Raw genomic sequence first — 17765 nt, forward strand, 5'->3', positions numbered from 1 at the left:
CACTGTTAATCAGCTACAAGGCACAATTTGTTTTTACATTTTCAAGATGACAACATGCATAAACATCAAAAAAAAAATTACAATTTTCTCTCAAAAGACAATAAAGGTCTGAGTGAGAAAGAATAACTTAGGACAGTGGTGAAAAGACTTTGTGACAGTTACCTTGGCATTTAAGAGTTTTCCGCTTATCTCCCAGTTATTAGAAAATTGATCTCTGCATATGTTACTATCTATTTTTACATTTATAATATAGTGCTTTTAAGATCACTAAACCAAAGGTCAGAAGAGTAGAATTCTAATCTGAATACTAATTACCTAACCTTAGAAAAGTCACCACATGTCTGCAGCTCAAGTTTTATCAACTGGTAAAAATGGATTAGTAACATTTGTTCTATCTCACGAGAAATGAGCTTTGTAAAACCTAAAACTCTATTAAATTGGAGCTATTATTATTATTATGACCATATTACTCCTGGGATTTAAAACTGAATACAATAAGATTCTCATACTTTGAAGCACAAATCAGAAAAAAAGCTATGCACACTATACCTTGTAATTAGCATGTGTAGCTTTTAGAACATCATATAACTTGAGATAAGAAGGAAGATGATAGAAACTTCCCAAAGATGATGATTTACTTGTTATGGCAGGTCCAGAGGGATCAGAAGACCTAGAAGCTATTAAAAATAATGCAACATTTAAGTAAAGCTCAAGTACAGAGTGAAATTAAAATTAAAGCCATTATTTTAATTTGCTGGGTTAACACAAATGATGATCAGTCCCTTTTTTGAAGGTCAGCTCTTAAGGGAGTAGCTGGCTTCTAGAAGTTTATGTCAGCAAAGTCCATAATGGAAAGGCTTCTTTTGTAGGTCGAGGGATACATGATGGATCTTTTTTCTCAAAATCATAGCAGAGAAAGGCATGTCACACATAAGGTGTGTGGATAAAGTGTTTTAGCCTCAACAACATATGAAATCATTAGTTAAGACAAAAGGAGTAATGATCAAACAAGTAGCAAGATCCAAACAAATAATCTCACACGTACACACATACATACACTCACACATCTCCTCATGAAATAGTGTATTCACGAAATAATAATAAATGCAAACAAAACTAAAGGAATAAAAAAAAAATAAAAGAACACAAAAACATATATTGCCATCTAAAATTAACTTCAAAGATTAAACTTTGGGCCCCACATTTCATACTTAGGACAAATTTATTCATTAAGTACTTATGTGCAATGCTATGTGCTAGACATTATAATTTTATTTTAGAAAACATACATTAACTTAAATAATGTGGCTAATTAGAAACCTAAGATAAGTTATGAAAGAAAACAAATGAACAAATTCTAAGCTGAATCATATAAAGACCTTTACTGTTTCCATAAATACAAATCATTAATTCTTTGTCCAACCAGGCCATAGAAATTTGATGATGCCTCAGTGTACTATAGATGAAGTTGATGTTATATTATTTATATCATTATTTACTTTATTTATGCATTATTATATAAGAGAGGTAGTGAGGTAGAGCAGTGGATTAAATGCTAGACCCAGAGTCAGAAAGACCTGAGTTCAAATCAGGCCTCAGACATTAGATATGACCCTGGGCAAGAAATATTATCTCATTTCCCTTCATTTCCTCAACTGTAAAATGAAAATAATAGTACCTACTTCCAAGGATGCTTTGCGGCTCAAAAGAGATAATGTTTGTAAAACTTTTACTATAGTGCCTAAAACGATAGTATTATTAGGAGCTATATAAATAATTATTATCATTGTCATTATTATTGTTAAATATAAAGTTGCACTACACAAAAATATACATTCAGGTACAGTTTTTTCAAAGATAACATTCATTTTTCACAGAAATATTTTTAATAATGTGAAGTTTAACGAATATTGGGAAACAGTGGTAGAATGGACATGAGATTTACTTAAAGAGATAAAGTAGAATAACTAAAGAGACTTTTAAAAAAATACTGCTGATATTTCCCCAAACCATAAACATGAGAGTTTCTAATTTGAATACTATTTAAAATTAATTTCCACATTATATTTTAAATAAATATATCATAATTTACTATGATGAATAACTTAAATTTTTACAAGTCATATTTTCAAACCCAAAACCTTTTTCCATACCTGGACTAGCTTCATTGCCTTTTTTGGGACTCAATGGTACAGATGTCTGCTCTCCTGATTCTTTTTCTTTTCCTTTCCGACGGATTGGACTTAAAGAAGGTGGATTGGTTAGAGAAGGTAAGGCTGCCTAAAACATAAAAACAAAAAATATTATGCCAACATTATAATCTATAATCAAACCTTAAAGTTTTCAAAATCTAATATTTATTTTGCAAAAATTCTATACCCAATTACAAGTTAAAATTCATCTTTTAAAAATCACAATTTTCTATGAAATATATTGGTAAATGTTGACTAAAGAATACTCAGAGAGTGGGGAAGCTAGGTGGCGCAGTGGATAGAGCACTAGCCTTGAATTCAGGAGGACCCGAGTTCAATTCTGGCCTCAGCCACTTAACACTTCCTAGCTGTGTGACCCTGGGCAAGTCACTTAACCCCAGGCTTGGGGGGGGGGGGGTAATAATACTCAGAGAAACTAATGAGAAGAAGAAAAAAATTCTCATTCACAAATACAAAAATAAAACAATTAGCTTTATTTTTCTATTATTCAAGTGGAAAGGTTCTTAAACATTTTGTGTCTTAGACAAAGTAAAATCTGACTATTTAAGTAGTTAATGATCTTTTTAAAAAGCATGCCATTCAGAAAGTCATTTCATCATCCTGATTCTCAGTTTTCTAATATGAGGAGTCTGGATGAAATTATTTCCAAGGTCTTTTATAGCTCTAGCTCAATGATCCTGTGTATTACTCCACATTACCTCTATCCCAGGACTATTACAAAGAAAGTACTTTGCAATTAACAAAGCCTCCAATAAACAGGAGACGTTTCAAATAAGAATCACAGGTCAAAAAAAAGAGATTATTTCTTTATGTTCCTTTGCCTCTTTAAAGTAGCGATGGTATTAAGTATTAAACACAGTTTGAATACAGAAGACTAAGACTTTTTTTGATGTTAGTTTTTCTGAATTCACTTTTTTTATTCTTTATTATACAAAATGGATCAATGATAGAAGTTGGGGAAAGGAATACATTGGCAAATTCAGTTGATATAAAAATAAAATATATGAATTGAAAAAAATTGTTTAAATTGTGGATAATTTTGTCCTCTTGATATAAGACATAGATCTGTAGGTACAAAATGTTAATGATTTTCAAACTGAATTACTAAGGCAGTTATGCTTAACAATTTTTAATTTTTACAAAGAAAGTTTTGACGGGGAAAAGGAAAGGTGTGTACAAAAAAATGACCATAGTATTAAATATAAATTACAAAATTGATGAAATTTTTTAAAAGAAAGTAATATTAGGGACTGTTATTAAATTTATCATTTTATCAAATTAATTTCTAATTAAGTATATTTAAAATAGTACCAAAGATCTAGAGCTGAAAGAAACTTAAAAGTTCATTTTACCTACAAGGAATCTGGAGTTCAGAGAGGCAAGATGACTAATTAAAGGCCACATACAGTGGAAAATCTGGGATTTGAACTAATTTCAAACCCTCAGTTTTTTCTACTTTACAACACTGGAATAGAAGGAATAAATCACGTTTATGATTTATTGATGATTAAAACAATTAAGTCTGTCATTATGTTCAACACTGCAAGAAATATACCTTTATTGCTGGCCCAGGAGTAACATCATCCAAAACATGGGCACAGATGTTAATGGCTTTCAGCAAATGAGAGAAGAGTTGCTCTACCATTGTAACCAATGTTCTATCTCCCAAAGCTGGCCATGGCTCTTCTTGTTTCATAGCTCCTGGATTGGTTTCATCTTCTGTAGTCCATGGACTTTTCAAAGATTTGGGGGCACTAGCTGCAAGCACATCAGCCTCATTACTTCACAAATAAAATCAATGTTTACTGCAGTGGAATTTGAATACATATTCATTCACTTAACTGGAGGATAGGGCCAGGATTGCAGGATATTTCTTGAAGGAGAGGCCCAGCACTGTTTTTCTCTCCATTTCCCACCATCTACACTGCTTCTGGACTTCTCTGGAACTCTCCAACTTGCCTTATTTCCTCAGGAAACTCATCACTGGGAATTGTCATCGTGCTGCAAGATTGAATCTGGCTGGTTCTCCCCTTTCAGCAGTACTCTCAGCCCTTCTAATGGGAATCTCTGATTAGAGAGCAGGATCAGGGGCTCAAGGACCTTAGGAATTTAGCACTTTTTTTAATGTCCATCTCTCAACAGCTACATTTCTTTGGGGCTTCTATGAAACTCTCCATCATATCCCTGTACCAGGTTATCTTCCTGCCCTTCCCCACCTCACTATTTTTCAGCTTCCTCTTGGGCCACTGACTTCTCCTATTAGATTGTAATATAATAGGAGATTATCCCTATTAGAATGTAAACTCTTTGAGGGCAGGGAGTACCTATTTTCATTTGTATCCCAAGTACTGAGCTTGATACCTGGGACATAGTAGTCACTTAATCTTAATAAATGTTTACTCACAATTAGTCATTACTAAACACTCATTATATATAAATAGTACTGATCATTTGAAGAGACACAAAGACAATTAAGATAAGATCTCTTCCCAGATGAAATTTAAAATTGATTCAGTATATGGCAATTATTGAACACTATTCATTAAATAGATAGCAATTACATAATACCAATTGAGAAAAACAGAATAAGCTAACAACATAAAACAGGACAGAAAGTACCATGGGAGGTGAATGGAAAAATAAGTTTCTACTTGCTTCTACTGAAGCAAGAGGTAAGGAATTAGGGAGTAGGAGCAGAGATTGAAGGTTTTCTATAGGAAATGACACAAATTGAATCGTGAAGGATAGGGAAGATTTCAAAATGCAGGAAAAAGATAATGGAGGAGAGGAAATATTCCAGGCTTAAGAACCCAGTGTGAAACAAAGCATAGACATGGGAAAGTATAATATGTTTATAGAGAACAGTGAATAATCTAATTTGGCTGGAATCTAATGCAAGTAAAGTAGAAAAAAAAGTAAGTCTCGAAAATTAAGAAAGATGCCACTTATATAAAGCCTTGAATATTAGCTGTTTAAATTTTTGTTGTCTTTTTTAAAATTAGTATAATTATTCATACAAGTAAGTTTATCAATTAAGGAGCTTCTGGGAAGAAAATTCTCACTACCAATCTAGAGAAGCATTTGTTCTGTCCGCAGTCCCAGAAAGTTATCACACAGTTAATATGTCAGGGGAGGGACTTAAATGCAGGTTTTCCTAATTCTCAAGCTAGTCTTCTAGTCACTATTCTACACTGGAATTGCACACTGTGTTTAAGGAGCAGAAAAAAGGGAACAGGTTAAAACTACCCTTGCAAAATGGATACAATAATATGTGCAAACATATAAACAAGATTTGTGGAGAGTAGAAATAAGTTAAGGAGTGACTTATTATAGCATAACTTCAGAACTATTTTTTCTTATACACAAAAAACTCTGAAAGCACAAAACGCACAAAGTGGATAAAATTACTTTGGAGAAATCTATATGACTGTCTAGCATCATTTTGGAATACCTGCAAGCAAATTCCCAGCTAAAATGATCGCATCTTGATGTGCTGACAGATCTAGGGGAAACCAGGCTGAGGACAACAAGGTAAGAATGGTTGTAGCCATTCCAACTGTACAGCTCTTCCTCGATTCATCTGAGGGACTCACTACAGGAACCCTGAAATCACAAATTAGTCACATATCACAGTGTCTTCTAAAACAGATAAGATTTCTTTCTCTTTTCAAAACAGAGAAATGTAATATCTATGTGTACACACACATATATATATATATATGTCAAATATTTTTCTATGAAACACAGCACTATGATAAAATATTTAAAAATAAAAGATCAAATTTAACTCAAAATAAAGATACTACTGATATCTTTATGTTGCCACAATTTTAATTTTGAAGTTACCACATATTACTTCTGTGGTATGAACACTTAAAATAAAACAATTATTTTAACCAAATAAAGTCAAGTTTAAAAACAGAGCAATTAGTCATTTCATGTAAAACTTAAAATTATAGGTAAGAAAACATATTCCTACAAATATAAAATGCCATAATGTATAGCTTTATATTTCACTAAATAGAGTAGAACATTTTCCCACCAAAAAGTCTCCCCTCAACCAAATAAATTGATATGAAAATATAAAATGAATGCTAACTATAAAAACTATAATAGGTTTGAGAGAAATGATTCACTAAGGACCCCCTACTTAAACTCTAATCAGAATCAGGTCATTATGATTTCATAAGGGGGAATGAATGTTAATAATTGTAATATATTCATCTAGTAAAACATATCTAGTCAATCATCTAATAATCATCTAATAATAGTTATAAAAATAAGCAATGTATGGATTACCACACTCTGTCACATAGTAACACAGATTCTATGAAGAGCCCCTCAACAAATCTCAAACTTTACTTAGGTATCTGAAGCTAAATAATGCTTACTGTCCTAATTCAGATTTAATAACAGCTTAAAACACTTTCAATTTGTATGCATGATAAAATGAATTCCCCAGTAATGTCTCACTGTAGCTTGGGATTTTAAGATCTTAAGAAATTCAAGCCCAGTTCTGATATGAACTACTAGATTGACAAGATTTTATTTAAGTATAAACTAGGAAAGAGAATGTACTTGTCATCCAAAAGAAGACCTAACTAAGCACAAGGCTGGCCATTGGGTCATTCATTTTTGGGGGAGACCCATCTACAAAGTTATTGAGGGAATAGGATTTGCATCAGCAAGAAAATTCAAAACAAACAAAAGAACAGATCACTATTGTATTAAGGTTTACAATGGCTAGAACTCTTTTAATTAGAAAAGTTATTCTCCATACAAGAGAAATGATTCCCCAACGTCAAACTGTAAATCGCATCAAGTCCATGAAATGATAAATTGAGAATCACATGTGAGAGCAGCATGCACACCCAGAATAAATTATCTCATATTCTAAAATAAACCCAAGATTAAAAACAACTTTAAGATTTACCAAGTAGGATGACTAATACCTTCATTTTAAAGATGAGGAAACTAAGAGAGACTCAGAGAAATCAAATGGCCTCTCTATGGTCACAGATCTGCTAAGTATTGCGGTCAATATTTGAACCCAAGTCATCTGACATTTAAAGAATATGCTTCAAGACTATCCTAGAATAAATAGTCAATAGACACCAATCTTCAAATTAACTGCGTCTTTATCAAACTATCAAATAGGTAGTTTTCAACAATTCATTTCAGATAGGTAGATCTTTTAAAATTTCAAATGGCTTACAAATTTAACAGCAAACAAATATAGACTCCAATATACAAGCAAAAATGCACTGCTTTTGTAAGCATGAAATCTAGTAGCCTGTGAAACAAAGGAAGAAACATACCCACAGTGCCACCCTAGACTCCAAATGCAGACTGGAAAGGCAGTAGAAAGGAGACACAAAGCTTCACAACAGCCAAACTGAAAAAAAAAAAAAAAAAAAAAAAAGAGAGAGAAAATATGTCTGTCAAATACTTGACCAAAGAATTGAACCAATCAAAAAATATAAAATGAACTTTTCTTTCATTTTTTTATTCAAATAAATCCCTAGATACAATGAAAATTACAGACACGAAGAAAACCCATCCTGAAGAATTATTTTCTGCCTTAATATGTGTATTCATTTTGGAAGCAAAAGCTAATCAAAAGAACTAGTTTTCAAATTAAAGTATTATCCCAATAGTGATACAAGATAGGGCAGATAAAGCAGAACCATACAACATTACTAATATTAGAAAAATGGTCCTTAACTTGTTTGCAAAACTATATATTTAATTGCCAATGAACAACAATTTAACAAAAAAAAAACTAACTTGCAATGGTATGCCATTTGAATTTTCAAAGGTTCCATTTGATCTTCTTTATAGAAACGTTGAGAAAGAGCATGAATAAGTGCCAGCTTTATTCTAGTGCATCAAACATTATATATGGAAGCAGAAAAGATGAGCTTGAAGCACAGCCCTGCCACTTGTTAACTTTGCTGTGGCAAATAACTTCACCCCCTTAAGAGATCCTAGTTGTCTCATCTATAAAATGGAGACCTTAAATTCAATTATGCCTAAGATCCCTTCCAGGTCTAACAAGGGAAACTAAGAACCTAAGAGGTGAATCACCTAGTGTAATGACTTGCTGCTACTTAACAGATCTAGAGGTCAATTCTTCTCTTGGACCATGACTCTCCCTTAATAATGTGGCACCAAAATGAAGCTGACACATTATTGCATCAACAAATCATGGGAGTTCTCACATGGGAGAATGGAGAAGTCTATTTAAATGATGACCACTAGCTCCAAGGCATTTTAAGTGGGAAGGGCAATATTCTCATTTGACAGATGAGGAAATTGAAGCCCAGAAAAATCATAGACAATGTCTAATTCTGTATGAAGAAGTCAACACTAAGTGGCAAAGAAATTCTTTTTGAATTGAAGTCAATATTAGCACCATGCTATTAAAATCAAAGAAATATTTCCCTCTTTTCTATTATCACCCAAATATACTAGGGGCAATGTCCACTGTAAAGTGGAAGAGTTCATTGGTAGTTGTGATAAGTTTATCTTGGGCAAATATATATATACATATATATATATATATATATATATATTTTTTTTTTCAAATGAGATCCAATTCCTATTGAATTTGTCATCAAATTTGCCAAGAAAACACTTAAATAGAATAGATCAATATAAACTTGAAAACAAGCTGTGATATTAACAAATTAACAGGAAATAGTGGCCTCTATGGGATGCTACAAATTATATTAGTGGATTATGACCAAATAAAGAAAAACATTTACTGTAAGTGCTCGTGTAGTTGATGTTGTCAGGGCATGTGAAACCGCTGCAATAACTCTAGAAAGATTATTTTCCATAGTCACATCAGTTATGTTTGGTAGCAAGTTGTAGCCTCTGTATATTCTAAAAAGTAAAAAACCAAAATTAATATCTGCTCATAAGTTAAAATTATAAATTCATTCTGAGAATGGTATTTATGACTCAAGGATATTGGTGGCTCCTATTTGTCTATATTGCAAATGGTTAATTTGCTTACAAAAATATCTGAACAACTTTATGGCAAAAGAACAGAAGTGTAGTAGGTATGTAGAAACCTACTATGAAGTGCTCATAGTAGATATCTCACATAATATTCCACTCTCATGTCCCCTATTGGAAAGCAGTCAGCTAAATTCAAAATATACAGGTTAATTTCACAAATATGCAAATTACACTTAGAAGGCTTCCTCTCATTTGGCCCTCCTAACATTATGAGAAAGACAAGACAAATATTATTATCATCATTGTATAGATGAAAGGTATGACTTGCTAAATATCAGTTAAGGAATGTCAAAGTCTGCTTGAAAAGCCAGATTTTACTACCTATGCACTAGTCTTTCCACTATAACACACTGAATAGAGTAAACAAAATTAAACTGAAAAAAAGCAAAGTTCTACATTAAGCTTTCAAAAATTTCTAAAGAGAAAAAAAATGTATCTCTTATAAAACTGATTATCTATTGACAAAGTTCTCTGTATTCAGCTAAGTTAATCTGAGAAATCATCTATAATTGAGACTATATGCAAAGCTTGATGCAACTTGACAAGAGAGACTCAAAATGAGGAATTGAGGTTTTTAGATTAAAATTTTAAAGTAACAAAAAAAAAAAAAATTATCAGCTGAAAATCAAGTTAAATTACACACTTCAGAACCCAATGTTTAAGAACAGTTATATCCTAAATATCAAAAGGTTCTACATGAAAATCATAAACACTTTAATATTTATTTTCTGATTTCACAACAGTACTTAGCCAGTATCTTTGATAAATGTTTTTTCTGACAAGAATATACTACTTAAGAAAAACAAGTTGCTAAAAAATGAGAAAATACAATTGATTTGAAAGAAAGTTATCTTTATGCTGAGTGAAGTGAGCAGAACCAGGAGAACATTGTACATGATACCAGCAAGATTATATGATGGTCAATTATAATCAATCTGACTCTTCTAAGCAATATGGTGACTCAAAACAATTCTAATGGACTTGGGTGCCATATGCACCCAGAGAGAGAACTATGGAGACTGAATGTGGATTGAAGCATATAGTTTCATCTTTTTTTTTGTTTGTTTGTTTTTTTTACTTTCTCAAGAATTTTCCCTTTTTGGTCTGATCTTTCTGGCACAACATGACAAATATGGAAATATGTTTAAAAGGATTGCTTATATTTAACCTATATCACATTGCTTGCTGTCTTGGGGAAGGGGGAAGTAAGGGAATAAGAAGAAAAAATTGCAACACTAAATCTTATAAAAATAAATGTTGAAAACTCTTTACATGTATTTGGAATATTAAGATACTTGGGGAAATGGGCAAAAAGAAAGCTACCTTTAATGAAAATGTTAAAACGGCAAAGAAATTTTTATACAAGATTTTTAACTTAGCCTTTTAAATTAGAATAAAATTCATTTAAGAATAATGCCTGTCACTCCATATGACAAAAGCTTTATTCAATCAAGAGAGAATTACAAATAATTATTGTAATAATTATTTAATAAAATATACCTTTTAAAAAGGAGGGATTTACAAAATAATACACTCCCTTTTGCAAGTATTTCTTTGAAAAAATTAAGCTTTTGAACTGAAATGTGAATGTTCATAAAAAACATCACTCTGCAGTCTTAAGTTCCAGCTTTATGCCAAGTGCATCTGCATAAGCAGTAAAAAACAAAATAGACACAGGAAAAGAAGCTCCAGAACTATACTCTAGAGACTGACCAAGACTGAGACATCAAGGAAAAGTCAAAAAGACTTGCAAAAATTGGAAGCCATGGGTTTATCTTTTGGCCACATGAGCTCTCAACCTGAGACCTCTCTCCTTTTAAACCTGTATTTACAAAGACTGTGCCTGAGACATTGAGAGAGCGCTGAACTTCAATTCTTGCTATACTTTTTTCTAAAAATACACTTCTGAAAAAAGCAAACTGGGTTAACTGGCTAATATAATCTGTATGACATTTTGAATTACCGATGACTACCCTCTAAATAAGCATATAATCCTAAATAATAATGAAAATATCTATACTGTTCTAAGTCTGTGCTAAAAATAAAAATAATAATAAGCTTATATCTAAATATCACTTTAAGGTTTATAAAAAAATTTTTTTAACATATTAATACAGTCTAGTCTCACAAAAACTCTGAGAGATAGGTGTTATCATCATTCCATTTCATATATGATGAAAAGGAGACAAAGAGTATAAATGACACATAGCTACCAAATTCACATTTTCCTGATTCCAAATCCAGAACTTGGTCCACTATGGCACTAGCTGCCTGATGATTATCATCAATCTGTGCATTAGGATGACCTCTTCAAAAGAGGTATATCCACTTTTCTTTTTTGGTCAAATCCAATGATTTTATATTTGGAAGGAATCCAAAGGTAACCTAACCTACCCTGACTAAGAACCATTTAGACAACACCCCAAAGCAGTCAACCAACCTCTATTTCAAAATCCCAGAAATTTTGGATTCATCAGCTCTAGAGTCATCCACTGTAGTATAACTCAAAGAGAGCTGGAAGTGCTTCTAATACAGAGAACACAACTGTTAATGTGGCAATAGATTACAAAAAAAGTAAAAAGCTCGCTAATTTAACAATTCAGAGGCTCTATAAGAAGACTAAGGGGCAGCTAGGTGGTGCAGTGAATAAAGCATCAGCCCTGAAGTCAGGAGGACTTGAGTTCAAATGTGACCTCAGATACTTAACACTTCCTACCTGTGTGACCTTGAGCAAGTCACTTAACCCCAATTGCCTGGGGGGGGGGGGGAAGGCTTAAAAAAAAGTCCTTCATATTAACATACTGCATTAGAGCTTAATTCAAGTATTACTATCCCCATTTTGTACATGATGAAATAAAGGTTAAAAGAAGTGGCATGCTCAAAAACTACACAAGAGTCAATGAGCTATACAACAGGACATGAGCCTAAGCCATCTGACTCCAAATCAAGTGTTCTTTTCATGCTGCCTTTCAAATTAATGTCTTTCATCCAAAAACTATCTTTATTAAAAAGCCTTAAATATAATTATTCAGTAAGGGTAGATATGCTATAGACAAAACAAATGTCAAAAACCATACCTCGTGATAGTGCTGACTGAAAAGTGAGAGGGAGGCTGAGTCTCATGCATTAGAAGTTTCAAGTACACACTGCTTTGGTCCCTTGCCACTGCCACAACTGGATCGGTCTGTCCTTGGTCACAATTATAAAACAACTTTGGAACAAGCCTTGAATACAATAAAGAAATGAAAATCATGAAAAAAACAAAAGCACTCATTAAATAAAATATGCATTAATATTGTCTGACTTGAAATCCCCTATGAACTCATGCACACAAAGTTTGACTATGAGTTTCCAGATTGTTCACCAATGGACTTCTTAAATAGACTGAAAATGTAAAAACAAATCAAGATTGTTACAATAACACATTTTATAAAAACTGGTTGAGGTTCCTAAATCTACCAAGGACCCCTTATCCAGAGTCCATTCTTATAGAAGAGTTAAAGGCTTGTATCTTAATGTCTTATAAAGTCAGTTGTTTTATTCTAAATTTTTTGTTCAATGAAGACAGGGAAAAATGACTTAATTTTTTAGCTCCAAACAATCAAGAGCTATTTTCTACACATTTAAAATGAAAAGTGTTTGATGAAATAAATGAATCATTAAATCCTCATTTAGCTTAACATATTATTCATTTATAAATCAACAATAGTTACTTCTAATCATCAGTCTTCTTCCTCTACACCTCCATTAACAAAGTTTCTCATTTTAAAATATCCCTCATAATAGCTCTCTTTATTTATCTCTCTAAATTATTGACCATCTTTCTAGGTCACCTTCTCTATTTCAAATGACAGCTCCTCCATGAAAACTTTAATCCTTACAGCCAAAAAGGACCTTTTTTCTTAACTAATCTCACACTTTATAATCCTTTTTCAATATTTAGCATATTCTAACCTGTATGGTATTAATGTACATTTCCTAGCTAATTCCATGAAAACTAGCCACTACTGAGGACACCTTTCCTGCCTTGCTATCCCTGCTACCAACGATCTCCCCAGAGTCATCTTACACACTGACATAACCTATGAAGTGCTGTCTCACCAATGTTCTCTTAGGACTTTAGGTGCTTCCCATTTTAAAGTCAAACTTTCTTCATGTATTGCCTCGAATAAGTTCCTAGAGAGCAGGAAGAATCTCCCACATTTTCGATATCTATATCTAGCAATTAATAGAATGGTTGGCACGCAGAAAATGCTTACTAAATGATCATTCATTTATTATTTCATTCATTCACTTAATGAGAAAAAAATTCATATGCTATTTTTGTATATTCTCAGTATAACAACGCAATTAAGTATGAATGGTTTTTTGGCAGAGAGCGATAAACTGATACAACCATTCTGGAAAGCAACTTTGAATTATGGAAAGAAAGTAATCAAAATATCCATACCTTTAATCAGAGATTCCATTGTTGGGCATACACATCAAGGAAGTAACAGAAAAAAAAGAAAAGATTGATATACACCAAATATTTATAATTACATTTTTCATGGAAGCAAAGAGTTGGGGGGGGGAGGGGGAAGCACAGGCCTACCAATCAGGAAAGATAACCACACTAACATATGGCACATCCATCACCAATTCAATATTTTCTACACATTGTTACCAAACTAATTTTTTATAACAGCATCTTAAACTATGTGATTTCTAATTTAACCAACTCCATGATTTCCTGTTGCTTCTAGAATAAAATAAAAATTTCTCTGACTAAAGCTGTACAGAACCTAGTTCCGGTCTATCTAACTTTGCTGGATATTTCTTCCACTTTCTATTGCCCAATTTTCTATATCTTTTCCTAATACACAATAATCCAATGTCCATTAATACATCTACACTGGCCAATGTTCTTCAGGAATACACTGTCTTTTTATGTCTATCTCACATTTTATGTTCTCTCTTCTGTAAGGTACTGCTAAGATTCTATCTTCTGCAAGAACTTCCTGATCACCTCAAAGACTTTCCCTAAAATTAAACATGCTTAATTACTTCATATATCCTTTTGTTAATTAGTTGTATTTGTGCAGTATATTTGTAAAATAAGCTTCTACTACTATCTTTTAAACATTGCCTAAACTTTTCTGTTTTTTGCACCCTCCCAGACAGCCATCACTCATAACAAAAGAATGTTTTCTTAAAAGAAAGAAGAGAAAAAAAAAAAAAAAAATCAGAAAATCTGAAAATGCAATGTTCCAAAATTATCCTCCCAACAGCTCTGCAAAAGAATGGAAGAGATTATCTTCTTATATCTTTGATTTAGAGATGTGTTCTTTGGAATTTTATAACATTTAAGCTCAACTGTCTTATGATTCAACTGCGTTGTGACTGATGTTCTTTCTATTAAATACATGCAATCATTGTATATATTGTTTTTTGGCTCTAATTTACTTTTCATCATGTACTCATCATTTCTTACCCTAGAGTCATACTCTACTACATTTACATACCACAATTTGTGTAGTCATTTCTAAGTCAATAGTATCTACTACATTTCCAGTGCTTTGTTACGCAAAGAAGATGTTGCTCTAAATATTTGGGTATATATCAAATATTTCTTTTTGCCAATAACATGCTTGGGGCATATGCCTTGCAGTAGAATTTCTGAGTCAAAAGATATGCATAGGGTAATAATTTTATTTGCATATATTCAAACTATTTTCTAAAATGTTTATATTCACAGTTCCACTAACAATGCATTAATGTATCTATTTTCCCAAAACCTTTCCAACATTATTATATTATTTGATAATTTTGTCAATTTCCTGGATTTGAGGTAAAGCCAAATTGTTATTTTGATTTACACTATTTTTACAGGGTCAGCAAGTTGGTGTTGTGGATAGATCTCTCAGACTAGAGAAAGGAAGATATAAGTTGAAATATAATCTGAGTTAGTTACTAGCTATGTAGCCCAGGATAACCTCCGTTTATCCATCCTTAAATGGGGATAATAATGGGATTGATCTTTCAGGGCATTATGGAGATCAAATGAAATAATAATTACAAACTCCCTGATGCACTCCCTAGCACCCTGTAAGCATTATATTTGTATTAATTATTAAAATAATTATTGTTAGTAATGTGGAGGATTCTTTCATATCGCTGTTAATACTTTGAAATTTTTTCAGGAACTATTTGTTTATATCCTGTGGCCACCATAATAGAATGATTTAGTTATAAAGATAATATATATGAAAACATATAGGTGAATTATGTGTGTATTGTGTAGGTATATGAACACGTCAGGGAGCATAACCATAAATATATTCATGCTTGTAGCCTGCTAAGAAGAGGTGCAGGAAGAGAGTATAAAATAAAAAGTACACAATAGAGAACAAAAGAAAACCCACAAGGAAGAAAAGAAAAGATAGACAGTTCAGAATAAAACATGTTTTATTATTATATACTTTCATGAAATGGAAACTTATTGTATTTACATATTTTGAATCCTCTTGTATGTTCTCCTGTACACATGACAATGTCTTTTTTTTTCTTTTTCTGCTTTTTTTCCACTTTCTATTTACATTTTAAAATTAAAAAATAAATTAAAATGCACTATCAAGGCAAATAAAAATGTGCAGTATATGCAAAATACTGTGCAACAAACATAAAAAATAATGAAAATCTTGACATTAAGGAATTATCAATATATTGGGGAAGATATAGCATCTAGAAAAAAGAAATATATATTAAAAGAGACAAACATAAGGAAAAAGAAAAAATTCAAACAAAATTCTTGAGGAAATCTGGAAGAACATGAGGTCATTTTCAGTTGAAAGTTCAGAGAAAAAGGCATAGAGCATGGCATATTATACAGTTTTGAAGGAAGAGAAAGCTAAAAACAAGGAGAGAGAAAGAATAAAGAAAGAGCATGAAGAACAGGGCACTCCCATTACTAAATATGTGAAACAGAAAAGGATGACTTAGAAACAGTAATCCAGTGGAATAGAGTACAAAAATGAAGTAATACCAGATCACTTTACAAAGGCAGACCAAAACAGATAATGTAGTACACTGAAGACTAAGCTATAGAATGCAGATGTTTTTTCTTCTAGAAAATAGGGACCACTGAGGGTTTTTGTATAGAGTAATGACATAGTCAAAACTGTGCACTGAAAAGAAAATTTTGGAAACTGTGAACATGACAGATTAGAAAAAGATAAAATTTTGTATATACAACCAACAAAGGAACCAAATGAGTTTTTCATATGTATTCCTAAAAATTACTTGAGATGCTGGATAAATCACTATCTGAATTAGATGGATTAGTAGTAGTTCAGCCCAAAGAAAAGCCCATATATGGTCCACAGATGTTCCCATGAATCGAACATTTAAATCTATTTCGATTATGACACATCTTTGAAGCTCATACCTTATTAATGAAGATGCAGCAACATGCCTCACCCGGGGATCTTCATCTCCAAGTAAATAGATGACAACATTATTGAGCACTCGATCCTGCAGTTTTAAAAGCTTTAGGGAAAGGATGGCAGATATTAAGCAATAATCATACTTCAATATTTACAAAATATGCTTTTCATAATAGTTTGGAAAAAAAATGCAAACATCTCCTAGATTCTAAGGTCCCTGAAATTCCAGGGGACAAATGACTTGCTGGCTGACATAAATCTAGACAAAGCACATACAATTTTTAACACTTTTTAAAAGAAACATGGTAATAGTAAGTAAAATTGGTAAGGTTCAGTTCAGTTTACTGTGAATAATGTTATTGTTACTAAGAGATAATCAGCTAGATAAGGTTAAAACATTGTTTCATAGCAATACAATGAGATGAGGATATTTTGTCACATATTAATGAAATTACTGTTAAATTAATTATTCAGGTCATTATGTACTACCATGTAAAGAATCCCCATAACAAACTATGAATTCATTTTATATACACACAAACACACACACACACACACACACACACACACACTCTCTCTCACTCTCACTCACTCTCTAGTATAACTATCATTCATATGTAGCAACTTATGGTCTATAAAACATTTTACAAATATTACCTCATTTTACCCTCACAACAATGCTGTGAGGGTAAGTGGTATTAATTATCCCCATTTTAAAAGAGGAAATGGAGGTTAAGGTTAAAGACTTATCTAGGATCACTTAGCTAGTTTTTGAAGCAACTTTCAAACTCAGGGTTTCTTGACTTCAAACTCAGTGCTCTAAATTCTATACATTCTAAATATCAAATAGTTTCAATAATGAAAACAAGATGACACTCTTCAAATAAAATTCAAATAATGTGGACTCAAAGAATTTACACACTAAAGATAAACCATATGATTCCAATTCTTATAAAATGAATAATCTACCACATCAGAAAAGTCTGCTTACCCCAGTATAATGATGAGATCCTTTGTGTAAATGGTCTGCTCTTGCCTCCAAAAAGCTCACTAACCTTAAAAAAGGAAACAATAACAGAGTTAATAAGGAACAGAAGATTCA

General features: G+C 32.2%; 1 protein-coding gene across 3 annotated transcripts in view; it reads right to left on the reverse strand.

Moving 5' to 3' along the window:
* Positions 1-17765, reverse strand: part of HTT (huntingtin) — a 225660-nt gene that overhangs the window by 99521 nt on the left and 108374 nt on the right. For all 3 annotated transcript variants that reach the window (XM_074274096.1, XM_074274095.1, XM_074274094.1), the window contains 9 exons: positions 17655-17718; positions 16666-16766; positions 12317-12463; positions 8981-9101; positions 7532-7608; positions 5665-5816; positions 3769-3971; positions 2154-2280; positions 550-677 (listed from right to left, as the gene is read on the reverse strand). In XM_074274096.1, the coding sequence (XP_074130197.1) occupies positions 550-677; positions 2154-2280; positions 3769-3971; positions 5665-5816; positions 7532-7608; positions 8981-9101; positions 12317-12463; positions 16666-16766; positions 17655-17718 (1120 nt within the window). The remainder of the gene's footprint in view (positions 1-549; positions 678-2153; positions 2281-3768; positions 3972-5664; positions 5817-7531; positions 7609-8980; positions 9102-12316; positions 12464-16665; positions 16767-17654; positions 17719-17765) is intronic.

This window comes from Sminthopsis crassicaudata, chromosome 6 (genome assembly GCF_048593235.1).
Source record: "Sminthopsis crassicaudata isolate SCR6 chromosome 6, ASM4859323v1, whole genome shotgun sequence".
Taxonomy (NCBI): domain Eukaryota; kingdom Metazoa; phylum Chordata; class Mammalia; order Dasyuromorphia; family Dasyuridae; genus Sminthopsis; species Sminthopsis crassicaudata.